The 27,983-nt window shown below is 47.6% G+C and overlaps 1 protein-coding gene across 1 annotated transcript in view; it reads left to right on the forward strand.

The window, feature by feature from the left end:
• The window catches only part of LOC144479967 (uncharacterized), an 89,822-nt gene that overhangs the window by 23,053 nt on the left and 38,786 nt on the right, over window positions 1-27,983 (forward strand). Inside the window, exon 2 of the mRNA XM_078199102.1 lies at window positions 5,440-5,586. Coding sequence (XP_078055228.1) covers window positions 5,440-5,586 — 147 coding nt within the window. The remainder of the gene's footprint in view (window positions 1-5,439; window positions 5,587-27,983) is intronic.

The raw sequence follows: 27,983 nt of genomic DNA on the forward strand, positions 1-27,983 counted from the left end.
GGAAGGAGGAGGCTGAGATGTCAGACCAACCCTGCATGGGAGGAAGGCTCCAGAGATTTGTGTATGAAAATCTAGCTGGACTCTCCAAGCGCAGTACTGAGCAGGTGCTGTACTGCCAGAAATGCCTTCTTTTGGATAAAGTGCATTGGGGACCATAGAGGGGACATGAAGTCGGTGGGCTCCTTTGGGTTGGTGAATGTGAAGGATTGCTTGGCTATCTCCATTCTGGCCTGTCATTGAAAAAAGAACTCTTGAGAAAAGACCTTTCACAGTAAGTTCCTTCTGGACATAGAGACAATTTTACAGGGAAATACAGGCAAGATAATGTAACTGTGAGTGTTACTTATTCAAGCTTTCTACATGTAGTAAACACTGGACATTGATGTCGCATTAGATAAGATTAGTTAGTTCACAAATTCCAATATATATTTGACCCTGTGGTGCGTCTGTTATGCTGGTGGAAATAAAATACCAATTTAATCAAGCGAGATACGGCGGTCAACAGTTACAATTAGAGTCGCAGTATAAATGTTGTGGCATATCCTATTAATAACATTACTCACGTTCAGCACATTGAGGAGGAAAATCTGCCTTTTTATTTCCATGAGATTGTCTGAAAGGCTGATGTAACTGAGGGAAGTGAGTTTAAGATAACAGTGTGCAGAAAAATGGCATTTATTTTAAGGCATGTAAAAATGTCAAGTACCAGGAAAGCAAAGTTCCATTTATACTATAAAACAAATTTAAATTAAGCATAACTTGATGTTTGGACTATAAATAAAAAGGGGATTTGCCATTCTGGGCCTTATGTCCCCCTACGGCGGAGGGGCAGGAACTGGGAGTCTTTCCCACAGTGGAGGCTGCTGGGAGTTCGCACGTGATGCTGACCTAATTAATTATGCATTGGGGGTGGGGAGGTTACCCGATGTTTTGCATGGCATGGTGGGCAGGAGCTAGATGCCGTGCACCCCGCCCTTATATCCAGGTGCCATTTTAAAAAGGCACCTGACATCAACTTACCCACCGTTGAAGGAGATGACCAGCCAATCACAGGGAACTCCATCCCCCAGATCCAGTGACGCTTCGCTTGAAGTCCTGCTCAATGTAGTGAAGGCCCGGAGGTACGTCCGCTACCCTGAGGATGGAAGGAGGAGGTCGCGCCATCAGACCAAGTTTCCAGGGTTGTCAGTGCCCAGGGTTCTCCACCAGAGGCCTGCCCTGCAGTGCCACAATGGCTTCATCCACTCCGCCAGGGTAAGTGATCCTTCAACTGCTCACACTCATCTCACTGAGTGGTAGAGGGGACTGGGCCTCAGTGGCAAGGGCACCATCCATGCGGACTGTGCATAAAAGAGCTTCTCAACATGGTACGGTGATGTCTCATAGCCCCACTGCAATCCATCTGGTCTGCAGGTGGAGAGGCCACTGTGGGTCCCTGACCCTTCTGCACTGGGAGCTCAGATGCTGGCTGGGAAGTGGGGGGATTAGGGCAAGGAGATTAGGCATTGAGGGCAACCCGTGGTATTGACACTGGACTAGTAATCCAGAGAAACAGGGCACAGCTCTGGGCACCCGGGTTCAAATCCCACCATGGCAGATGGTGAAATTTGAATTCATCAACGGTCTGGAATTATAATTCTAATGGTGGCCATTGTCGATTGTCAGACTCAAAGCCTAGGCTTGCCAATGACTGTGGGACGCTGTGAAGACATCTAATTGTGAGGATTATTCACATGTCAAATCTTGTTTCCTAAAGCTCACTTACAGGTGTATCAGCGAATGTTTCTTTAGGTCCCTGACATTATCAGGCTCTCGCTCTCCCAATGGCCCTGCATCAATCCTACCATCTTTGGGAAGTCAGTTGTTGAGATATACTTAAATGAGACTCAGAAGATGGAATGACCCGGAGATCATCTCCAAGGATCTGTGGAGAACTCCCGTCCTGTCTAAAAATGCTCCGTCTTAAAACCCAGGCTATAGTGAGAGGTGTGGAGATAAGGGTAGAGATTGCAATCTCTGCTGAACATCTGGCAGCTGTGACTATCGATTCCTCAAGTCCAGAGCTTTCTGTAAACTCCTCCAGCTTCTTCTGCAATCCCAGCAGTCAAACCTTCCATGTCTGGGAGTCCACTTCTGGATCTTTCTGGAAAATGAACTTGGGAAGTTCACAGCAAAACCCTCAAGATGTGAAGGGCCCATTTAGAGACATAGGGCAGGATTTTCCAGCCACTCTCACCGCAAGTCTGGAAAATCCTGCCCGAGGTCAACGGGCCTTTGCATGGTGCGTGTCCCACTCACTACGATTCCCGTGGCGAGCGGGATGGGAAAATTCCGCAGATAGTGTAGTGTTCCTCCAGATCTGTCAGAGCATTGGAATCACCCCTTCAATAGTCCAGTAATTCACACTATGACCACACTGGTGGATGCAGGTAACAACCTGCATCAGCCAGAGAAACAGCAGGTATGTCTATATGCCCATACTGTTTCATATCTCCTCTAGGAAAGCATTAGCAGGATAGTCTGCTACCTGGCAAATGCACTAGAATAACTCCGAAAAGAGCAGACATTTGCATAACACATTCGATACTGCTGGTCACATGCTAATTGGGTATGGACAGAGTGCCATTCCCTTATGTTAAAGAAATTCATTGTGTTAATGGATGGGTCTGGTATGGCAATATGGATAGTATCCATTGCCTTTGGAGAATAGTGCCAGCCTGTTATACAACTGTCCTCATAACCAATCTGATTAAGTTCCCAGCATTTCCTAAAGAAGGAACCCATCACTGGGTGAATACAAACATAGATTGCAGCTTATCTGAATTTATACAAGCTCCTGCTAGCAGCCTGAAAGAGGCTAATTGGCTCAAAGGATAAGGGCTTAACTGTTGCCAGCATTGGCAGAGCTGTTGGGAGACCGCTGGAGATCCGGATCGAGATGCTGACACATATGATCCAAGCTTCGCCGAGACACAGCTCCTCACTCTTACCTTTCTGCAATCTCCTGGCCTTACAAACACTATGAATGGCTATTGCCAGGTGAGCCTGTTAGCATTAGTCTTCTCCTGTGCTCCTTATACACCTCTTTGAGAACCTTACTCCTCTTCACCAAACAGGATAAAAAGTGGAACAAGACCACAGGATGCCGGGAAAACTCTTTCTCTCCTGACGGATGCTTCCAGACCTGCTGAATTTTCCCAGTATCTTCTGTTCTTGTTTCAGATTCCAGCATAGATCATAGAATCATAGGATCCCTACAGTGCAGAAGGAAGCCATTCGGTCCATCGAGTCTACACCGACCACAGTCCCACCCAGGCCCTATTCCCGCAACTCCACTAATTAACCTTGTTAATCCCCTGACACTAGGGTCAATTTAGTGTGACCAATCAACCTAACCCACACACCTTTGGACTGTGGGAGGAAACCGGAGCACCTGGAGGAAACCCACGCAGACATGGGGAGAACATGCAAAATCCACACTGACAGTGACCCGAGGCTGGAATTGAACCCAGGTCCTTGGCGCTGTGAGACAGCAGTGCTAACCACTGTGTCACCGTGCAGTATGTGCACCCACAGTATTTTGCTTATGATAAAAAGTGGGAATTCCCATAGGAAATCCCTTGGTTTCAATGTATTGTGGTGGTGGGCAAAACATGTAGATTACTGAAGATTCCCTTGCTCTGACCATTTGAAGATCCCAGCAACTCACCAACTAAAAGGAACATCAAAATCCATCAGTAAGTGCTGAGATATCAGCAAAGGTTCTGCAGGCGAGGGGCTACTTTGAATAAGGCAAGTATCCAGGATCTGCAGGTCATGAACCTCATTTATACCGTTGTTTATACCCTATCCAACAGAAACAGTAATGATGAGAATTCGGAAATGCGTCCGATAACGCCATAATGATTTTATTTGAGGACGTTTGCTATAAAGGAGATAGGCACTTGAAGCATCATATCTTATCCTGTCAGCAATTTTCTCAGGACTAAAGCAGGACGTTAACCTGGCAAAAATGGGTCCACTAAAGATTTCCCCTCAACCATTGTTCCCAGATGCGACTGATGGTAGTGAGAAAATTCAGACCATTGTATCTGACACACCTGGGAGATTTGATGAGACAAAATGTCACAATATCCTCCCTGTTCTAATTAGGTCCCTAATAATTAAATTAGTGCTTGCTACATTTGGAAAAACCACTATAATTTAAGCAAATAAACCTAAAATTATTCCCCTCAAGTGGTCCATTCAACACAAATCGCCAAGAATGTTAGAAATAGTGGAGAAAATGATTTAAGTAACAGTAATGGTTATAGAGTTTTTATAAATATTTTCCCTATTAGGGTGGAAGCCACAAGTGATGAATGATATAACAGGAATTGGCGTGCATGTGAAGCTGTTAACATTTGCTGAAATTTGTGTGTTCACCAATTTGTTTACTGCCTTCAAGTTCCACCTCTCAGGGTGTGATTTTAACTTCAAATTACACTGCGGGAATAGGCTAGTTTTCACATTTAACCAAACTCGTACTTTTAAAAATAAGGTGGAACATTAAACACGAGCCTTGAGTAACATGAGGAAATAAAAAGCTAATGTGTGCCCACCCATGAAGTGTCAAGACTACAGAATGAGGTCTTGAATTGTACTAAGGAGAGAGGGTTTATTTGCAGGGTGACCTACACTGTTGATTAGTTACTCGTGGCTCTGATCCCACACAATGATTCACTTGATCAAATCAGTAGGAGTGAGAGGAGGGTGGAGGAATGGATAGGCATGAGGTGAGTAACATCTAGAGTGAGAGGAGGAGGAAAGGCTGAGGGTGTGCAGGTGGTGAGAAGAAGAGTGGGTAAATGGGATCATCCCATGGAAGGCATCCTTTCCGGATGTATCACAGCTTGGTATGGCTCCTGCTCTGTCCAAGACCGCAAGAAACTACAAAGGCTTGTGAATGTAGCCCAATCCATCACACAAACAAGCCTCCCATCCATTGACTCCGTGTAACACTTCCCGCTGCCTCAGGAAAGCAACCAGCATAATTAAGGACTCCACGCACCTTGGACATACTCGCTTCCACCTTCTTCTGTCGGAAAAAAGACACAAAAGTCTGAGGTCACATACCAACCGACTTAGGAACAGCTTCTTCCCTGCTGCCATCAGACTTTTGAATGGACCGATCTTATATTAAGCTGATCTTTCCCTACACCCTATCTATGACTGTAACACTACATTCTGCACCCTTTTCTTTCCTTCTCCCCAAAATACTCTATGAACAGTATGTTTTGTCTGTATAGTGCGCAAGAAACAATATTTTTCACCATATAGCAATACATGTGACAATAATAAATCAAATCAAATCAAAGGAAGGAGAGAATCGTTGGGAGCATGGGGAAACACTGGGAAATGAAGCCTGTGACTCTCAATAACTTCTCTTTTTCTCACCAGCCCAAGTCAGGCCACACCGCATCACGTTAGGAATCTCCCCTCTCCTAGAGAGAAAGGATAATATGATGGAAAAAGATCAAGGGCCAAGAAAATCTTTTGACAAACAAGCAGAATTGAAAAAAAAGCTCAAGATGATAATAAAGAAAGGTAAGAGAGATACTGATTTTGCTGACTTATTACATGCCAGAAGATATCCATTATATCTGAAGTCGTGCATGCAGTTGGCACAACCTAAGTGCCACCCAACATAGATGTCACACATACTTTTGCTCACATTTTTATAGGTGGGGAAGGGGAATTGAAAGATTTGGGAACCGAGTGGGGTAAATGGATAGAATTATTTGCTCGGGTATGGGGTAAATGCTGGCAAGACAGGTCAATGTTTGATGCCCATGGGGATCATGGCATGGCTCAGCTTCTTTCCATTAGTACCTCAGAAACTCATGCAAGGGCAGTACGAAAATGGTAGCAGGATCAGAAACAAGGTGGTAGTTTCAACCTGTTACTGCCCTGTTCCCGCCAGGCGGACTGGCCCCAATTTATTTTCCTTTTTTGTTAAATAGACCGGTGAGTTCACAATGTGGGTTGGCCTTGTGTACAAAATTAGTGTTGTGTTCTGCGTTTTTACATAGATAAGTCTGACCAAGTAACTTTAGCCTGTATGCATTGGTCTGGCATTATGTTACTTTCTTAGATGCCAAGACAACATGAATTATATTATTTGGTGATAATTGATTAACCTAAACATGCAGCCCATTCAAAGCAGAAAAAAAAGATGCAAGTCCAGTTGGTAATAGGCCCAGACTGGCTATTGCAGGCTATCTCCAAGCATGAATAACCATATTGCAGTAAAGACTGAACCACAGCAGTCAGTTTCAAAGAAAGGTATCTATCTGAGATATTAACCTATCTTTTCTGTTCTCAGTAGCTGCCAGACTTTTTGTGTGTATCCAGCATTTTCTAATTTAATAGCAAATCATTCTGGATCCTCCAAATAAGGCCTCAAGAGATGTGCAGAAACCTCTATGTGCTAATTGAAATTAGGTCTCTCTTGCCTGTTTGCGCAGAGGAGCTCTATACAGAGTGGCAACCGTCTTTCCATCTGCCATTCTCAAGTGTTCTGTTTTAATCACATTCCTATTTAGCTCTCAGAGAAAATGGAATTGGGCCTAAACTCCCTTGGTGAGTCACAGACATATTCTGCTTGCATTGTGTGAAAGCGATTCTTGACTCGAGGCAAGAGATTGAGTGAATTTTTTCTGACCCGCCTTCTTGTAAGACATAACCCCTCAGGCGGATGTGAAGTGAGGCAGAATACTCTGTGAGCTGCACCCACCCTGTCAGCACAGGTGCACATCGATATGGCATTCTGCAATGGATTAAATGTAATGTAATAGGGCGGCACGGTAGCACTGCTGCCTCACAGCGCCAGGGACTTGGGTTCGATTCCCGGCTTGGGTCACTGTCTGTGTGGAATTTGCACATTCTCCCCGTGACTGCGTGGGTTTCCTCCGGGTGCTCCGGTTTCTTCTCACAGTCCAAAGATGTGCGGGTTAGGTGGATTGGCCAAGCTAAATTGCCCCTTAGTGTCAGGGGGACTAGCTAGGGTAAATGCGTGGGGTTATGGGGATAGGGCCTGGGTGGGATTGTGGTTGGTGCAGACTCGATGGGCTGAATGGCCTCCTTCTGCACTATAGGATTCTATGATTCTATGAATATACAGAGGAGTTTTTTGGCCTGAAATGGTCACACAGGACTATATTATTTATAAACATAGAAACATAGAAAAACTACAGCACAAACAGGCCCTTCGGCCCACAAGTTGTGCCGAACACATCCCTACCTTCTAGACCTACCTATAACCCTCCATCCTATTACGCTCCATGTACTCATCCAGGAGTCTCTTAGAAGACCCTATTGAGTTCGCCTCCACCACCACTGACTGCAGCCGATTCCACTCGCCCACTACCCTCTGTGTGAAAAACTTACCCCTAACATCTCCCCTGTACCTACCCCGCAGCACCCTAAACCTGTGTCCTCTCGTAGCAGACATTTCTACCCTGGGAAAAAGCCTCTGAGAGTCCACCCGATCTATGCCTCTCAACATCTTATACACCTCTATGAGGTCTCCTCTCATCCTTCGTCTCTCCAGGGAGAAAAGATCAAGCTCCCCCAGCCTTTCCTCATAAGGCATGCCACTCAATCCAGGCAACATCCTTGTAAATCTCCTCTGCACCCTTTCAATCTTTTCCACATCCTTCCTATAGTGAGGCGACCAGAACTGAGCACAGTACTCCCAGTGGGAAATGGAGAAAAACTGCAGAAAGCTTCAACACAAAGGGGGGCTTGTGCACAAAACATAGAAAGCTAGCACACAGGTGCAGCAGGTACTCAGGAAGGCTAATGGAATGTTGGTCCTTATTTCAAGGGGGTTGTAGTATAAGAGTTGGGAAGTCTTGCTGCAGCTGTACAAGGTACTGGTGAGACCACATCTGGAGAACTGTGAGCAGTTTCGGTCCCCTTCTTTAAGGAAAGAAATTGAGCGAGATTCTCTGGCCTCCCAGCTACGTGTTTCCCGCCAGCAGGAAGTGGTGCATTGTTTGATAAAGGCAGGATTCTCTGGTCCCACTGGGAATTCCCATTGACATCACCCCCACGTCGGCGGGAAGCCCACGGGTGGCAGTGTACTGCCGACAGGACCGGAGAATCCCACCGGTGTGATCGACCAGAGAATTCCGGCCATTATTTCATTGGGGGGATTTCAGAGAAGGTTCACTTGGATGATCCCCGGTATGGAGGGATTGTCTTATGAGGAAAGGTTGGGACTCTACTCAGAATTTAGAAGAATGAGAGGTGATCTCACTGAAACATAGAGGATTCTTAAGAGGCTTGACAGGATAAATGTCACGAGGATGTTTTTCCTCATGGGAGAGTCTAGGACCAGGGGGTATAGTTTCAGAATAAAGGGGCACCAATTTAAGACTGAGATGAGGAGGAATTTCTTCGCTTAGAGGATTGTGAGTCTTTGGAACTCCTTGCCATAGAGAGCTGTGAGGGCAGAGAACTTGTGTACCTTTAGGGCTGAGATAGACTTTTGATCAGTGTGGGAATCAAGGGTTATGGGGAAAGGGCAGGAAAGTGGACGCGAGGAATGTCTCCAGATCAGCCATGATCCTATTGAATAGCGGAGCAGGCTCGATGGGCCGAATGGCCTACTTCTGTTCCTACTTCTTATGGTCTTTAAAAGCAATCTATATTCACAAGAAGCATTTAAAATTATTTTCTTGAATTCCAGACTTCAATTTTTTTTAATTCACTTGTGGGACATGGGCATCGCTGGCTGGTCAGCATTTATTGTCCAGCCCTAGTTGTCTGTTGCTGTGGCTCTGGAGTCACATATAGGCCAGACCAGGTAAGGACGGCAGATTTCCTTCCCTAAAGGACATTAAGACAAAGGACAATATTTTGGGTTAACAAGAAAGGGAAGAAAATGTTTGTCAAGGTATAAAATTGCAGGTGAGATTTTCCTCATTAGCTTCAGTCCTGAACTGTATTTTGGATAGGCAAGAGCAGGGAATGTGTCAGGGAGCCATTCACTTCTGGGCTTTTATGTCAGATGAAACAGCATTTGCATGTGTAAAGTACCTAACACCGGTTTCAGGCATAGACCCTCCATGTTGATATTTTTGCCCCGATACCAATATGGCAGGCAGTATAGTGTTGCCTCACAGCACCAGGGACCCGGGTCCGATTCCCGGTTTGGGTCACTGTCTGTGTGGGGTTTGCACATTCTCCCCGTGTCTGCGTGGGTTTCTTCCAGGTGCTCTGGTTTCCTCCCACAGTCCAAAGATGTGCGGGTTAGGTGGATTGGCCAAGCTAAATAGACTGTAGTATCAGGGAGACGAGCTAGGGTAAATACATGAGTTTATGGGGATAGGGCCCGAGTGGGATTGTGGTCAGTGCAGACTCGATGGGCCAAATGGCCTCCTTCTGCATTATAGGATTCTATGATTCTATGATAAATAATGAGCGTGCACTTCCTGTCCACTATATTCGACAGCAACCTTTGAATATTAACAACTAATTGTGCACATGCTCTTTGACTAAACCTCCTATATCACTTGCCCATAAATAACAGTGAAAGTCATTCTCTCACCCTTATTTTGATAGAAAATTCTGTCCCAATACATTTGCCCATTAATCTTCCATTTAACTTGCCACAGAAACTGAAATCTTTTCATTACAAACACAAGTATCTACGTGATAAACTTTAATTACTATCAATCGACCTCTCTGGCACTGATAACTCACTAGTACATGTGTGGAGTTTCATTCTCTCAGGTTTTGGAATTGTTGAACATATTGACAATGAACAAAGGCAGGTCTTAACTAGCACCATTGGGTACTGTGCTTTAATTCATTGGTAATTCCATTCCTAAAAATAGCAAATATAATTATGAAATAGAGGATATTTAGTTATGTTAGTTAAGTGTATGGAATACCATTTCATTCTCACACAATACTCACCAATTTCTCATCACTAACCTACGTTCTGTGTTGCCTCTCACAAACTGCTCTTCAATGGATGTCATTTCCCACTCCCCAACACTCCCTTCAGTGTCACTTCTTTTTCCTTTCAAAGCCATGGCAACTGCATGATATATTTCCAAGTCAAGACGATGTGTGGCCTGGAGGGGAACTTGCAGGTGGTGGTGTTCCAATGTGTCTGCTGCTCTTGTCCTTCTAGATGGTAGCAGTCATGGGTTTGGAAGGTGCTTTCTCAAGAGCTGTGGAGGGAGTGAATGTTTTTGGATGTGGTGCCAAGCAGGTGGGCTGCTTTGTCCTAGATGATGTCCAGCATCTTGAGTGTTGTTGGAGCCGCACTCATCCAGGCAAGTGGCGAGTATTCCATCACACTCCTGACTTGTGCCTTGCAGATGGCAGACAGGCTTTGGGGAGTCAGGAGGTAAGTTATATTCACCACAGGATTCCTACCCTCTGATCTGCCCTTGTAGCCACAGCATTTATATGGCTAGTCCAGTTTCTGGTCAATGGTAATCCCCAGGATGTTGATAGTGGGGGATTCAGCAATGGTAATGCCATTGAATGTCAAGGGGCGATAGTTAGATTCACTCTTGTTGGAGAGGGTTATTGCCTGTCACTTGTGTGGTGTGAATGTTACTTGCTACTTGTCAGCCCAAACCTGGATGTTGTCCAAGTCATGTTGTATTTGGACATGCACTACTTCAGTGTCTGAGGAGTCGTGAATAGTGCTGAACATTGTCCAATAATCTGTAAACATCCCCATTTCTGACCTTATTATGGAAGGCAGGTCATTGATGAAGCAGCTGAAGATGGTTGGGCCTAAGACACTTCCCTGATGAACTCCTGCACTGATGTCCTGGAACTGAGTCGATTGACCTCCAACAATCACAACCATCTTCCTCTGTGCTCGGTATGAGTCCAACCAGTGGAGAGTTTTCCCCCTGATTCCTATTGACTTTGCTTGGGCTCCTTGATGCCACACTCAGTCAATTGCTGCTTTGATATCAAGGGCAGTTATTCTCACTTCCCCTCTAAAGTTCCACCCTTTTGTCCATGTTTGAACCAAGGCTGTAATGAAGTCAGCAGCTGAGTGACCCTAGCAGAACCCCAAACTGGGCATCAGTGAGCAGGTTATAGCTGAGTAGGTGCCACTTGATAACACTGTTGATGACCCTTTACTGATGATCAAGAGCAGGCTGGGTGAGATGCTCCTTTGGAGAGTTGGTACAGACTCAATGGGCTGAATGGCCTCCTTCTGCTTTGAAGAATCTGAAGAACAAGTAAGCGGCTTTCTTGCCGCTTGGAGAGTTTGCCCTCCCTTGAAACCCAACTATTTCATCTTCTGGAATGTTAAAACTGTGGTTAGCATCTTTGTGCTTTGTTTAGCTACTAATCAATTTAAACTGTAGTTTCCTGTCTGGAATTTCAAAGGAGCATGAGATGAAATGAATGCCATGACTAATGTGATTTTGCTGCTTGTCTACTTATCAATTCCATCTTCCCATTGTTCCGGCTAATCAGTATGAACCCTCCCATTGGGATATGTTCCACACAATTTGGGAAGCTATTGACCAGTTTGCCTGTTCCTGCATTTCCACTCTCTGAACTAATTTCCAATGTTAGAATATCCTCATCGGACAATGACATCCAGGATGTTCTGACATGTGTCAGCAATCTGTGGGTTTAAATGTTATCACCTTGAATGACTCGCAGTGCAGGATGATTAATCTGGGTAAGCAAGAGATCACCAGTTTGCCTGCATTGTACAACCTTCATTCATATACAATGCTCATTTGGAAATGAAAAGATGTGGGGAGGGGCAAACTTCACTTGTTTGAAATTATAAAACCAAATTCATGGGTGTAGACAAGTATTTGCTGTGACGTTAGTTAGGGTAACTAGAGTACATCTAGAAATTGCAAGTGGAACTCTGTATAAGTAAGAACTTTGTCACACTTTCAGTCATTGAGGTTAGATGTTATATTGGCTGAAGCATCGAGAAAGGTCAGTTCTGGATTAAGAAGGGCAAGGCTGGCTTTTGAGATAAAGATGAAAATAGTCAGTCTGGATCATGGAACTAAGTCTGGAAGGTGCATTGACTGAATGACCTATTCTTGCCCCCGATATTCTAATGTATTTTCCTATTTCATAGTCAAGAGATGAAGATAAAAGTATATTGTTGCAGAGTGCTCACATCCTAAGACCAGAAAGGAAAATTAACACAAAAGAAATTAACAGTTTGCACCACCCATGAAGGAAAACCAACATCAAGATAATCCTTTTTAATAATTGATCCTTTAAGATAATTCAAAGAGCATCAGTGAGGCCACGTCTGGAGTATCGGGTACAGTACTAGTCTTCTTGTTTAAGGAGGCCAATACTGTACCCAATACTCCAGATGTGTCTCACCAATGCCCTGTACAACCGAAGCATAGTTTCCCTGCTCTTATATTCAATTCCCATCACAATAAATGATAATATTCTACTAGCTTTCCGAATGACTTGCTGTCCCCACTTTTGTGATTCATGCACTAGGACACACACATCTCTCTGAATCTCAGAGCTCTGCAACCTTTTAGATAATAGTTTTTTATTTTTCTTGTCAAAATGGAGAATTTCACATTTGCCCACATTATACTGCATTTGCCAGATCTTTGTCCACTTAACGTATCTGTCTCTTTGTAGTCCCAGTGTTGTTCCTTAGCTCTAGCCAAATTGATTCTGTCCTTGAAGCCTCAGGGACATCCCCTTTCTCCAGCATTGCAATGCTCTCATTAACCAATACCTCCGCCTCTCTGCCTTTCCTATCTGTTTTGAACACCTTGCAATTTGAAATGGTTGGTTGGAGATCCTAGAATTGCCCTAAGAGTTGAGGTTAGTTGCAGCAACTGCTTTGCTAGATTAGGTGTGGAGTCTGACTTGCGCTGACAAACAAAAGCATGATGAGAGGAAACATTCTTCCTGACCCACCCATTTCAGTAAAAGCGTTCACACTGCCTTTGTTTCCAGATAATGTGAAAAAGCACCAGTGTTAGCTCCAGAACCAGAGGGTGGAATTTAATGCCTCACATCCAACCCCCCCTCCCTTCCTGCCAGTGAGTTTGTAGAACTTGGAAAAACCACCTCCCGCCACAAAGGCTCATGGACAGTTTTCCCACCCAGATCCCAATTCCTGCCAATGCTGGCACTCAACGAGTGGCGGGCAGAGTAGTTGCTGTGTGGGGAGCCCAAAAAGCACGGTTGAATTGCGGGCTTCCAGGTGGGGGTGTGATGAGCTGATCAAGGGACCTGGCATCGGAAAGAGGTGAGCCTGTGGAGGGTTACTCGTCCCTTTTGCTAGCCAGTGACCCCTTTCCCGTAAGCCTCGTCCAACCCCCACTCAACTGTGCCCTGGGTCTCTCGGTGATCCAAAGCCTTTGGTGAGTGCATTACCAGCAGCAGCCAGAAGGAGCAGTGCGCTACTGGGCAATGGAGAGCTGCCAGTGTCTAATCGCTGGTAGCTCTTGGGGAAGGGGAGGAATTTCTGCCCTCAGAAGCCCTAAATCCTGGGGAAGGCCCAACAGTAGCCAGTTAAGTGCCAAATGAACATTTAATTCCTGCGGGCCTTTCCCCAACACAGTTGATGTGGGTCTCCCATTGGTTTTCCATCCAGCAGACAAGACCCCCGTCACAACATTAAATTCTGCTCCAAGATGCTGAAAGCATGATAAAATATATAACAATTAAAGATATGTAAAAGTAAGCTTTTCACCGTTATATTAATACCACAGAAATATTACCAGAACAATTAGTGAACTGTTTGTCATTGCCCATTCCTCTTTAAAAGTTGGATTTGAACACACTCCGCGCAGCTGAGTGCAAGTCACTTCAGCTGGCTGTGCAATACGAATTTGATTGATTTTATTTCTGTTCCAAAGAGCAGTGGCTCAACAGCACAAACTTCCCGTCATTCTGAGCTTTGTCTCCGTGGTAACACTCTGAATCAGAATCTAACGCGTTCACCCCCAACACTCCCCCCTTTCTCAGCTGAAACCATAGACTGAAGTGCATCTAAATGACCCCTGGCTGTGCTTGAGGAAGAACAAGGGAATCCTCCAGTTCCTGAGTCAATATTCATTCTTCAACCTGCGACACCAGAATATATTTAGTGTTTGTGGGACCTTGCTGTGTGTAAATTAGTGTGTATATATAAAGCAGGAATGGCTATACTTTGAAAGGCATTACAGGCTGTAAAGCACATTGAAATGTACTAAGGATAGCAAAGGTGCCACATAAACATAGATTTGTATACATAGCTGTTTCTTTCCCCCCTATATGCAGTAAGTTAATGCATTTGTCTTCATTAAATCTCACCTCAATTTTTTTGCACAGTCAAGCAATTTCTCCAACACATTATTATTCACAGAATGTCAGTATAACTGGCAAGGCCAGCACTTATTGCCCATTCTTTAATTGCCCTTGAGATGGTGACATTGAGCTGCCTTCTTGAATACAGCTGGATAAGCTGCTCTGTTATTTCACAGGATAGTGAAGAGTCAGCCACATCTCTGTCTGCCACATGTAGGCCAGGCTGAGTGAAAGCGGCAGATTTCCTTCCCTAAAGGACATTAATGAACCAATGGGTGAGATTCTCCGGCCTCCCAGCCACGCGTTTCTCAGCAGTGGAAGGTGACGTGCTGTTCGTTAGCGACAGGATTCTCTGGTCCCGCCGTTGTTAATGGGATTTCTCATTATTGATGTCACCCCACTCTGCCACGAAACCCGCAGGCAGGGGTGCGCTGCCGGTGGGACCAGAGAATCCCACTGGCGTGAATGGCTGGAGAACTCTAGCCAAGGATGTTCCAACAGTACCGTGGTCACCATTACTGATATTAGCTTTTGATTCCAGATTCATTATTTAGTCAATGTTAAGTCATGTTTCCAGATCATCAGTCCAGCGCTCTGGGTTAACTAGTCCAGAACATGACCATTATGTTACCCAACCCCAATATCTTCAGTGCTGAAAAGTCTGAGCTGCCTCCCTCCAATTCTCAGGGGCGGCACGGTAGCACAGTGGTTAGCACTGCTGCTTCACAGCTCCAGGGACCTGGGTTCGATTCCCGGCTCGGGTCACTGTCTGTGTGGAGTTTGCAAATTCTCATCGTGTCTGCGTCATCATCCTCCGGGTGCTCCGGTTTCCTCCCACAGTCCAAAGATGTGCGGGTTAGGTTGATTGGCCATGCTAAAATTGCCCTTAGTGTCCTAGGATGCATAGGTTAGAGGGATTAGCGGGTAAATATATAGGGATATGGGGGTAGGGCCTGGGTGGGATTGTGGTCGGTGCAGACTCGATGGGCCGAATGGCCTCTTTCTGTGCTGTAGGGTTTCTAAGATTTCTAAGAATTCCACTCCCCCTCCTGCAGTGGCAATACCTGAAAATCTAACCATGTTGCAAGACATATCTGGGTCATTTCTGTAAATTAGAAACAATGGTTGTTCCAACGCTGAGTCCTGGGCCGCACAGTATCCACCATTCCCCCCCCCCCCCCCGCCCCCCAGCATCGCTCCTATAATGAGTGCACAGTTCCAGGTTATTCAGTGATGAAGCCACTTACATCCGAGGTTCGATGGTGGTTTCACGGTGTGGTGAACCATCGTTGGTTCCCACTGGATAGTACTGAGCCAGGGGCTGGCCAGTACTACAAGGATGTACATATGTTACTGTTGGGTTGTGCTATTGTTGCTGTTGGGGTTAGGGTGGGGTTGTTACACCTTTGTACTGTAGTGTTGTGGCACATCCCAGTCGGGCTCCGCCTCCTGGGAGAGGTATAAGAGTCCCTGCTCTGGCCGGGACCCCTTCAGTCTGGGATAGTGTATGCAAGTTCTGGCAGCTTCATTACAGTAAATAAAAGCCTTTCATTTACTGAGCTTCAGGCCTCGTGTTTGAGTAGCGCATCAATTTTATTTACTGTCGTTAAACTCTCATCGGAGAAAAAAAAGAGAGTATGGAGCAAATTCTGAAGCCGGAACGCCTTACGCTAGATCCACGTGCGGTGGGCGCTTCTAACACCTTCGACCACTGGCTGAAGTGTTTCGAAGACTACCTGGCAGCCTCCGCAGCGGTCACCACAGATGATGACAGACTCCGGGTCCTCCATGCGAGGGTAAGCGACACTGTCTACCTCGCGATCCGTGCGGCCACCGATTATACTAAGGCCCTCGAGCTTCTGAAGAAGCGCTATATCAAACCACCCAATGAGATACACGCTCGTTACCTACTAGCCACTCGACGACGGCAGTCTGGCGAAACGATGGAGGAATATGCGAACGAGCTCCTACAGCTAGCCAGGGGCTGTAACTGCAAAGCTGTGTCGGCTGAGCAGAGCATGAACGACCTCGCCCGAGATGCGTTTGTGGCCGGGGTCGGATCGTCGTACATTCGACTTAAACTGTTGGAGAAGGGTAACCTTAATCTTACCCAGGCAATCGAGCTAGCAGAGATGCTCAAGACGGCCTCCAAAAGCTTAGTATTATATCCGGAGGACCATGTGGAGACAACCTGGCAGGAGCAGTCGCCAATCCCTCCTCGTCCCTCGGGTTCGAAATGCTGCGTAATGGCGTGCTCACACTCGGACCAGACGACGGCAGCAGCCCCGGGCGGCCCGCGGTGCTATTTCTGTGGAGGAGCGAAGCATACTCGGCAAAAGTGTCCCGCTAAAGCTGTGTTGTGCACCGCACGCGGTAAAAAAGGGCACTATTCAAAAGTGTGCCGATCTAAACCCAGGAACGGCAGTGCGGCCTGCGATTCTTCAGAGCTCGGGTCTTCGTCGTCGAAGTCATCGCGGGGTTCGTCCACGGCGAGGCCAGGACGACGCCATTACGGTCGACGGAGTCGGAGGAGTACGACCACCAGGAGTCGCTGAGTTTGGCGCCCTCACCCACGTGCGACTCATGGGAGCGGCCATGTTGGTCGACACTGACCACGAACGACCAGCAGGGGTCCTCCTCATCGATTTCAGCTGCCTGCAGTGGCACTCATGAACCAACGATGGCGTCGATCATCCTGGACCAGGCCAAGCCTCATAGACTTGACAAATCTATGATGAATATCCAGGTAAATGACCACGTGATTTATTGTCTGTTTGACAGCGGGAGCACTGAGAGCTTTATCCACCCAGACACTGTGAAGCGGTGTGGACTCCAGATTCAACCTGCCAAACAGACAATCTCTACGGCATCAAGGTCCTGGTCTGTTGCCGTGCTAGGGAGTTGCGTGGCAACCTTGAAGGTGCAAGGCACAGTTTACGAGCGTTTCAAGCTCCTCGTGTTGCTGTATCTTTGCGCGCCAATACTTCTCGGACTAAACTTCATGGTCCACTTGAGGAGTGTAATCCTACAGTACGGTGGGCCACTCCCTTCACTGGCAGTGGGAAAACAGCAGCAGCCTCCAAATTGCCCAACGCGCCCCGCCTGCAGCCTCTCGACGCTGAAGATCACCACACCCTCCTTGTTCCAGAATCTTGTGCCAGGCTGCAAGCCCATCGCAACTAAAAGTAGGCGTTACAGCGCTGAGGATCGGATCTTCATTAGATCTGAGGTTCAGCGGCTCCTCAAAGAAAGGATCATACAACCCAGCGCTAGTCCGTGGAGGGCGCAGGTCGTGGTGGTCAAGAGCGGGAACAAACCCCGGATGGTCATTGACTACAGTCAGACCATTAACCGATATACGCAGCTGGATGCGTATCCCCTCCCGCGCATATCTGATATGGTCAATCAGATTGCGCAGTACCGGGTGTTCTCCACCATAGACCTCAAGTCTGCTTACCACCAACTCCCCATTCGCCCAGAGGACCGACAATACACGGCTTTTGAGGCAGATGGTCGCTTGTATCACTTTCTCAGGGTTCCCTTTGGTGTCACCAATGGGGTCTCGGTCTTCCAGCGTGCTATGGACAGAATGGTGGACCAGAACGGGCTGCGGGCTACCTTCCCGTACCTGGATAATGTCACCATCTGCGGCCATGACCAGCAGGACCACGACACGAATCTCCTGAACTTCCTACGCACTGCATCTCGCCTGAACTTGACCTACAACAGGGAGAAGTGTGTGTTTCGTACGCGCCGTTTAGCCATCCTAGGATACGTGGTGGAAAACGGGGTCATTGGCCCTGATCCAGACTGTATGCGCCCCCTTTCTGAACTTCCCTTACCTGCTAGTGCAAAAGCACTGAGAAGATGCTTAGGCTTCTTCTCTTATTATGCGCAGTGGGTTCCCAACTACGCGGACAAAGCCCGTCCGCTCATTAAGTCCACGACTTTTCCCTTAATGCCAGAGGCCCGATTGGCCTTCGATAAATTGAAAGCCGACATCGCGAAAGCTACGATGCACGCTGTAGACGAGTCCATCCCCTTTCAGGTGGAGAGCGATGCATCTGATTTCGCCCTGGCCGCCACACTTAACCAGGCGGGCAGGCCCGTCGCATTTTTTTCCCGCACCCTCCAAGGCCCCGAAATTCGGCATTCAGCGGTGGAAAAGGAGGCCCAGGCCATTGTGGAGGCCGTCAGGCACTGGCGCCATTACTTGGCGGGAAAACGGTTCACCCTGATCACGGACCAGCGGTCCGTGGCGTTCATGTTTAACAACACGCAGAGGGGCAAGATCAAGAATGACAAGATCTTGCGGTGGAGAATTGAACTCTCCACCTATAACTACGATATCATGTACCGTCCAGGGAAACTCAATGAGCCCTCGGATGCCCTCTCGCGTGGAACATGCGCTAGTATACAGGAGGACCGTTTGCAGGCCCTCCATAATGACCTGTGCCATCCTGGGGTCACTCGGCTCTACCACTTTATAAAAGCCCGCAACCGGCCTTACTCGGTGGAGGACGTCAGGTCAGTAACAAGGAGCTGTCGGGTTTGCACGGAATGCAAACCGCACTTTTACCGACCTGACCGGGCACATTTAGTCAAGGCCACTCGTCCCTTCGAGAGACTGAGTGTCGATTTTAAGGGCCCCCTTCCCTCAACAGATCGGAATGTGTACTTCCTCAATATCATTGACGAGTACTCTCGTTTCCCTTTTGTTGTTCCCTGCTCTGATACATCCGCTGCCACGGTTATCAAGGCATTCCGTGATCTCTTTACCCTGTTCGGGTACCCCGGCTACATCCATAGCGACAGGGGCTCGTCGTTCATGAGCGATGACTAGAGGCAATTCCTGCTCTCATACGGGATTGCCTCTAGTAGGACCACGAGCTACAACCATAGGGGTAATGGACAGGTGGAACGCGAGAATGCTACTGTCTGGAAGGCTGTCTTACGGGCGTTGAAGTCAAAAGGTCTTCCAGTCTCCCGTTGGCAAGAGGTGCTCCCTGATGCGCTCCATTCTATTCGCTCCCTCCTGTGTACGGCAACCAATGCTACTCCCCACGAGAGGATGTTCTCATTCCCTCGGAAGTCTTCCTCGGGGACCTCATTACCGTCTTGGTTGACGTACTCAGGACCCGTCCTCCTGCAGCGACATGTAAGGGCCTGCAAGTCCGACCCGTTGGTCGAACAGGTCCATCTCCTCCACGCCAACCCTCAGTATGCCTATGTGGCATACCCTGACGGGCGAGAGGACACAGTCTCGATCCGAGACCTGGCGCCAGCAGGGGACGTAGCAACCCCTGTCGCTCCCATTTTACTCCCATGTACAGCTTGCCTGAGCCCAGAAGATGGTCGCCACTGCAGGGCGTGTCAGGATCCCATGGACTACCGTCACCTCAGGGTCAACCGGCCTGTGAGTCCGTGGAAGAACAGCTGGACGCCGCCTTGGGGAGAACGCCACCGCAAGTGCCTCTTCCGGTGTCACCGCCGGTATTGAGGAGGTCACAACGACGGTGCGGTCCCCCTGACCGTCTGAACTTATAGACTGCTGACACTTTATTCTGTTTTTGTACCCCGCCGGCCTTTGTTCTCAAAGGAGGGGTGAATGTGGTGAACCATCGTTGGTTCCCACTGGATAGTACTGAGCCAGGGGCTGGCTAGTACTACAAGGATGTACATATGTTACTGTTGGGTTGTGCTATTGTTGCTGTTGGGGTTAGGGTGGGGTTGTTACACCTTTGTACTGTAGTGTTGTGGCACATCCCAGTCGGGCTCCGCCTCCTGGGAGAGGTATAAGAGTCCCTGCTCTGGCCGGGACCCCTTCAGTCTGGGATAGTGTATATAAGTTCTGGCAGCTTCATTACAGTAAATAAAAGCCTTTCATTTACTGAGCTTCAGGCCTCGTGTTTGAGTAGCGCATCACACGGTAATATCAATGGGCCAACAATCTAGAGGGCCCACTCTAATGGAGTCCTTACAGGCAGTGGGATGTAAGGAGCTGTGGGAGTCAGTGAGTTTGTCATGAATATTGGTGGTCAGTCTATCCCTGGATTTTTTGAGATGTTTTAGAACAGCTTCGAATTATGTGCAGTGAACAGACACCGATTCCAGAAGGTTTGAAAAGATGTGGGGCAAAGGTTCAAACCCCACGACAGCAGCAGGTGGGAATTTATATTCAATGAATAAATCTGGAATTGAAAGCCAGTCTTAGTAATGCTGGTCATGAAACTACCACTGATTGTTGTAAAGCCACATCTAGTTCACTGATCTGTGTCCTTATCCAGCCTGGTCCACACATGATTCCAGATACACAGCATTGACTCTTAAATCCTCTCTAACATGGCCAAGTGAACCATTTAGTTCAAACCCAGGTAGTAATGGACAACACATGATGACCTAGCGGGCAACATCTACATCCCAGGGAAGAATAAATAACAACAAAAAAAAGAAAATACAATCAACAAAGTACTGGGAATGCATATGGCAGGGTTAATAAGCAGCACAAAGTGAAAGTGCTTCAAGCAGGATTATTTAAAATCAACACTCCCAAGATTTGTTTATTTTATTTCTTTGCATAATATTTCAGTTCATTATACTGGGGCAGCACGGTGGCACAGTGGTTAGCATTGCTGCTTCACAGTGCCAGGGACCTAGGTTCGATTCCCAGCTCGGGTCACTGTCTGTGTGGAGTTTGCATGTTCTCCCCTTGTCTGCACGGGTTTCCTCCGGGTGCTCTGGTTTCCTCCCACAGTCTCAAAGACATGCTGGCTAGGTGCATTGACCCGAACAGATGCCGGAGTGTGGCAACTAGGGAATTCCATGCAGTGTTAATGTAAACCTTATTTGTGACTAATAAATAAACTTGACTGTTGTGCATCCTCTGTGTATAAAGTGCTTGAAACGATAAAAGAATCAATTTCAGGACAGTAGCTGATATCAAGGCAATCCAGGCAGCACCTCAGAGAGAGAATGTCTTTATCTGTCCTCTTTAGTGTGCCTCTCTGCATTTTGGGAAGTACGTGTCTAAGCGAGCATATTTTAGGTGCAGCTCAGTGACTGCACAGAAACCGGTGATCAGTAAACAGGAAGTGTGTAGGTCACACAGTGCGCACTCCTCGAATTTAGACTCAGGATGGAACTGACACAGCATGGCCGGCCCTGCACCCTGACAACAGACAGGACTGTCGCTGTCCTCCAGGTGACATAGGAATGTAGCTGGAACAAGAGGACAAGGCAGAGGTCAAAGGGGGATTGAAGCAAGAATTCTAAATTGCGCTTTTAGCAATCACCAATGAAGATTGTTGAGTAAATGTCATATTTCATTGAGATACATGCCTCTCAAAGCTATTTGGAACATTAATTTTTGTTTTCTGTGCTGCAGGGACTCAGGATAGATATTTTCTTTTGCATATATAGAACCTTAATCCAATACAGCACAGAGAAAGGTCATTCAGCCCATTGGGACTGTGCTAGCTCTTTGGTGTCGAGCTGGCCAATTAATCCCACTCCAGTGCTCTTTCTCCATAATCATGTAATTCTTTCCACTTCAACTGTTTCTCTCTGATGTTCACCAAGGAAGAGCCACAAGTAGATAAACAAGGAGATTGTCAGAATATTGGGCAAGATAAAAACAGATAAAGGGAAGGTACTAGAAAGGGTGGCAATAGCAGAAAGGGTATACGTCACACAGTCGTCAGGAGATACATTCTGGATGGCCGAGGGAAGTACAATGCTCCTTAGATAGAGGGCTGGTGTCACAGGACTGGAGGATTGCAAATATTACACCCTTATTCAAAAAAGAGGTAGCAGATTAAATGTGGCAATTCAGACCAGTCAGTTCAATGTTGGTGGTGGGCAAGCTTTGAGAAACAACCCTGGCAGCTCCCCCTGACACTTCCGTTGGTCCACTCTTCTGATCTCCTCCCGACTCTCCCAATCTCCTCCTCACATTTAAGATCTCCTCTGACCCTGGATCCAATCTCTCCTCTGGCTTCCAATATTCCACCTCCCCCCTCTCTCCCGCCGCCCCCCCCCCCCCCCCAGCCTTTCCAATCCCTCCCTCCCTCCTCTCTGTAACCCCAGCTGAGGCCAGCCTCTCAATTTGGCTGGAAACATCGAAATAAATATGCTAACCAGGTTCTGCTGTTAAAGTCGGCAGGCTCTGAGGGAAACTCTTTGTGCTGGGGGTTTCCCCTTCTTGTAGATGATGATGAAGTCAGTGCCATGGACATGAACGAGATCGGATGTGATTTTGGACCAAGAACATGTAGGAACTTAACATGGAATCAATAGTTTTTGGTGCTAACTTGATACATATATTTGACAGGCCTCTCTCTTCTTGACGACAACTTCAATGTCATTGTTTATTCCTGCCAGTTGATCATCTCTCTTACGAGTCTGCTCGTTTGATCAATGCCTATGTCTGAATGAGGAAGTTGTTGAAGAATATCAAGACACAAAGATTCTGCTAAGATGACCTGCCTGCTTTAAAAGTGACTCCCTAGGAGGTGCCTAGTTCATTCCAATAAGGCCAAAATAGTCTCATGTGTTTTAAGAAGATGCAGAATTGAACCAGGCCATTGTTCAATGATGCTTTTCCACAGTTTCTGTAGTGTTGAATCTTACACTGTTTCTTTGTGTAGTTGCTGTCATTTGCATTGTGGAAAATGCACCCTATCAATTTGGAGAACATCTTCAAGTTTGATGTCAATGAAGTCAACTTGTGGATCCAAGGATATATCTTCTGTTTTTGCTATGTTAGGCAATCTGCTAAGTGTATCCGATGTGACCATCAAGTTTGCTAGCTTGTACCTAATCTCACAATTGTAACCTTGAATCTCCATGTGGGGTCTCACAAAAGCTGCAATCAAACAGCAAAAAATCCCCCTGGCAGTCAAGGTCAATTTGCCCATAGCCTCCTTACTTGTTCACCAGCATGTTAGCTCAATATTACAATTCAACATAGACAGCCAGGGATGATTGGATGTGCCCATCATTCTCCTAACATCTGGAGAAGCCCCTGGTTTTCTACTGTTTAGAACACAGTGGAGAGCTTCACTATTTTAACCCTCAAACTGAATCCACAGCGTTTCTTGCCACTCACATTGCCTGCTTAACTGCTCTTGACATGAGGAATCTTTGTATCCACTCACATCTCATGGCGGGGCAACAGCAGCAGGAGATGCAATGACCTCACTGAACACACTGAACACATCAATCCCGGAGCTCAGAACCTGCTGAGTTGCAAGTAATGGTTTGTATGATGTGGTCTGGACCAGTACTTAAGCATCCTCATGTCAGAATATTCAGTAATCACAATGCTGACAGTGTGAGAGAAGTGGCTCTTAAGAAGGACATTCTCGGACTCTGATAAGGGACCAACTTCCACGCTCTTGAATGCTTGTGACCATTGAAGCAACTAGCAGCAAGATGAGAATCCAGGACACTTTCAAACAGCACAAGTGAACATATTTTTACAAGTACCAAAACTACATACAATAGTTATCCACCCTTGCTACTGAAGTGCCTTCAAAACATTGTTCACTTTCTTTTTCATTTATTATGTTTAGGCACAGCCGACATCCAGGTGGAGGCAGCCTGCTGACTGCTATGCCCTGTTGCCTGTTGATAACTTTGGCGGACTTGCTCTGATGGCCCAAGGCCGAAGAGCCCAACCTGCTAAGGATCTCCTGTACAGATGCAAGTGCACCCTTCTTGGCTGGCCTTGCTGGAGGTGATAGGGTCACTGGTAGAGTGGGGCACCCTTTGAGTTCTCAGGGTGCCTTGCTGGTGCTTCTTTTCCCTGTCAGTATGTTCTGGCAGCACCCTGACTCCCTGAGGTGAAGGGGCACCTGGAGGGAGTTCAATGTGCCCCATGTTCCTCTTGCCTAACCACTGCTGCACTGCACCCCTGGCTAGAGTGACAGAGTGCAGGTCCAAGCGCATACCCAGCAGCCTCTGTATGTTCTGCTGGACCTGGGCCTCTGAGATGGCTTCTGCCTTTTCCATGGAGGCAGCCAAACACTCACATGCTGGAGTAACAACAGCAGATAGAACATGGACAGACTCCTCCAGCTTTCGGTCCAGAGACAGTGGAGGGGGTAAAAGAGGAGGAGACATTGCATTATTAGTAAAGGAGTTAGTAGGGAGAGATGATGAGGGTATTGAATGAGGTTTTGTGGGTAGAGTTTGGGAATAAAAAAGGGGCAGTCACATTGCTAAGTGTTTATTATAGACTCCCATATAATCAGTGAGAAATTGAGGAGCAAATATGTGCACAATTTGCAGAGGTGTGTAAAAACAATAACAGTAGGTTATATTAGGTGATTTCAACTTTCCCAACATTAACTGGGATAGACAGTGGGTGGAATTTTACGAGACTTTTTCTAAGTGTTCAGCTAGCGTGAAAACGGGAGAGTTCCTGATTGTTTTTTTGAGCATTTACGCCGAATCATATGCACTCAGTCTTTGAAAATATGGGCTAGACCATTTCTAGCCACTAGAGGCAGTGGGCGGGGCCTAATTCGCCAGACAGCCAGAGGCTCAGGTTGGAGCCACAAACTGCGCATGCGCAGAAAAAGCAAAAAAATCCAGCTCTGCTGAAAGAACACCCCCCCCCCCCCCTTCCCCGGGCCAGATACAGCCTTCCGTCAGCCCCCCAATGGACATTGGAAACCCCCCAAAATTATTGACCCCCTTACCCCCCCTCACCCCACCACCGCACCTCCTTGCACATGGTCCCTTCATCACCCCCCCCCCGGCCCCAATTGCTGAGTGACATGACCCTCTCTCTCCCCTGCCCCCAATCATCACACAGGCACAAATCCACCCCCCTCCCATCAGCACACCTGCAAGTGGTGACGTAGTTTCCCCTCCCTGGTAACAAGGCAAACTGCATTAAACTCACTGGAATGCTCTAACGGGTGCATGGCTCGCCCAAACTGCCTGCAGCTGATCTGCCCTAACAAGGGACAGCTCCATAAAAACCTCCAAGGATGGATAGACAGGCAGACAGTGGAGGAAGAACTGGCCTCTAGGAAGACAGCTCCCCATTTGTTTCATGCAGATCTGGGTTGCTGGAGGCAGTGAAACAAGGCGGGACACCTTCTTCCCCCCAGCAGGATGCCATCCTAGGGGAAGGGATGGAAATGCAGCCTGGGAGACGATGGCAGCATGTGTTAGTGCCAGGGCACTGGCCAGGAGAACCGGGAAGCAGTGCTGCAAGAAACTGAATGACCTAATCTGAGCAGCAATGGTGAGTGTTTAACCTCATCTAGCATCTTCCCCCCCTAATGACACCCAGATCCCACCACCCCCAGCCCCTGCATGCTTTCAGTCCCTGACCCCCAAGCACCTCCCTCCTAACCCTTGCCCTCTGAAGGCCACCCCCCCCGATACCCTGCAGGACTCGTGCCATCAGATTTTACATGGCTCCTTCTGTCCCCACAGGAGAAGAATACCCATAATTGCCAGGAGAGGGCAAAGACGGGGGGTGGTGTGATTGAGTTCCGGGTCCTCACCCACTTTGAGGAGAGGGCACTGGAGCTTGCAGGAGAGGGGGGGCAGCTGCACCATCAGTGACAGCATGGTCAGGCTGGAGCATAGAAGTGAGCACCTATCAATCCTCCACATGTTGGAGAAATCTCAAGAAGTTACATACAGCCCAGATTCCTCTTGCTCCCTTGCACTTAACCTTGTGTCCTGGTGTTACAGGAAGGGACCCAGATGTGCCTGAAATGCCTGGCAACGCAGCCCCCCCCCTGCTGCTCCCACCCATCCTGCCCCTGACAGCTCGGAAGACTCCTTGGAGGAAGCCAGTGAAGGGACCCCTGAGGCCGGCACCAGTTGCGTCAGCTTCCACCTCGCAACTCACCATCCCAGAAACTCTCATATTAATGGGTCAAATTGGTGGCGAGGCATCTGGGTCACTCTCTTTTCCAGTTGGCACATTCTCCCCGTGTCTGTGCGGGTTTCCACTGGGTGCTCCGGTTTCCTCCCAAAGTCCAAAGATGGGTGGATTGGCCATGCTAAATTGCCCCTTAATGTTAGGAGGACTAGCTAGGGTAAATACATGGGGTTATGGGTATGGGGCCTGGGTGGGATTGTGGTCGGTGCAGACTCAATGGGCCGAATGGCCTCCTTCTGTACTGTAAGATTCTAAGATCAGTGGGTTGCATTATAAAAGCTATCACGTCAGTCTGATGGGGAGTGCGGTTGGGGGGGGGGGGGGGGTGGAATTTGGGAAAGGGGAGAGACAGATGGAGAAGTTAAAGAACTCTGCTCACCCCCAGCCCAGCAACACACACTCTCCATAACCCTTCCACAGCCTCCCAGCAACACACACTCCCCAAACCCCCCACAGACTCCCAGCAACACACAGTCCCCATAACCCCCCACAGACCCTCTGCAACACAAGCTCCCCATATCCCCCACAGACCCCCAGCAACACACACTCCCCATACCCCCCCACAGACCCCCAGCAACACACACTCCCCATACCCCTCCACAGACCCCCAACAACACACACTCCCCATATCCCCCACAGCCTCCCAGCAACACACACTCCCCATACCCACCCCCCACAGTCTCTCAGCAACACACACTCCCCATACCCCTCCACAGTCTCCCAGCAACACACACTCCCCATACCCCTCTACAGACCCCCAGCAACACACACTCCCCATAACCCTCCACAGTCTCCCAGCAACACACACTCCCCATGCGTAGAAGGATGTTAGTAAATTTGCGGATGACACTAAAGTCGGAGGAGTTGTGGACAGTGCGGAAAGATGTTGCAAGTTACAGAGGGACATAGATAAGCTGCAGAGCTGGGCTGAGAGGTGGCAAATGGAGTTTAATGCGGAAAAGTGTCAGGTAATTCACTTTGGAAGGAGTAACAGGAATACAGAGTACTGGGCTAATGGTAAGATATTTGGTAGTGTGGATGAGCAGAGAGATCTCGGTGTCCATGTGCATAGATCCCTGAAAGTTGGCACCCAGGTTGATAGGGTTGTTAAGAAGGCGTACGGTGCGTTAACTTTTATTGGTAGAGGGATTGAGTTTCAGAGCCATGAGGTCATGTTGCAGCTGTACAAAACTCTGGTGCGGCCGCACTTGGAGTATTGCGTACAGTTCTGGTCGCTGCATTATAGGAAGGATGTGGAAGCATTGGAAAGGGTGCAGAGGAGATTTACCAGGATGTTGTCTGGTATGGTGGGAAGGTCTTATGAGGAAAGGCTGAGGGACTTGAGACTGTTTTCGTTAGAGAGAAGAAGGTTAAGAGGTGACTTAATAGAGGCATATAAGATGATCAGAGGATTAGATAGGGTGAGAGCCTTTTTCCTCGGATGGTGATGGCTAGCACAAGGGGACATAGCTTTAAATTGAGGGGTGATAGATATAGGACAGATGTCAGAGGTAGGTTCTTTACTCAGAGAGTAGTAAGGGCATGGAATGCCCTGCCTGCAACAGTAGTGGACTCGCCAAGATTAAGGACATTTAAATGGTCATTGGATAAACATATGGATGATATTGGAATAGTGTAGGTTAGAGGGGCTTTAGATTGGTTTCACAGGTCGGCGCAATATCGAGGGCCGAAGGGCCTGTACTGCGCTATAATGTTCTATGTTCTATGCCCCCCCACAGCCTCC

The sequence above is a fragment of the Mustelus asterias genome, chromosome 2 (genome assembly GCF_964213995.1).
Source record: "Mustelus asterias chromosome 2, sMusAst1.hap1.1, whole genome shotgun sequence".
Classification (NCBI taxonomy): domain Eukaryota; kingdom Metazoa; phylum Chordata; class Chondrichthyes; order Carcharhiniformes; family Triakidae; genus Mustelus; species Mustelus asterias.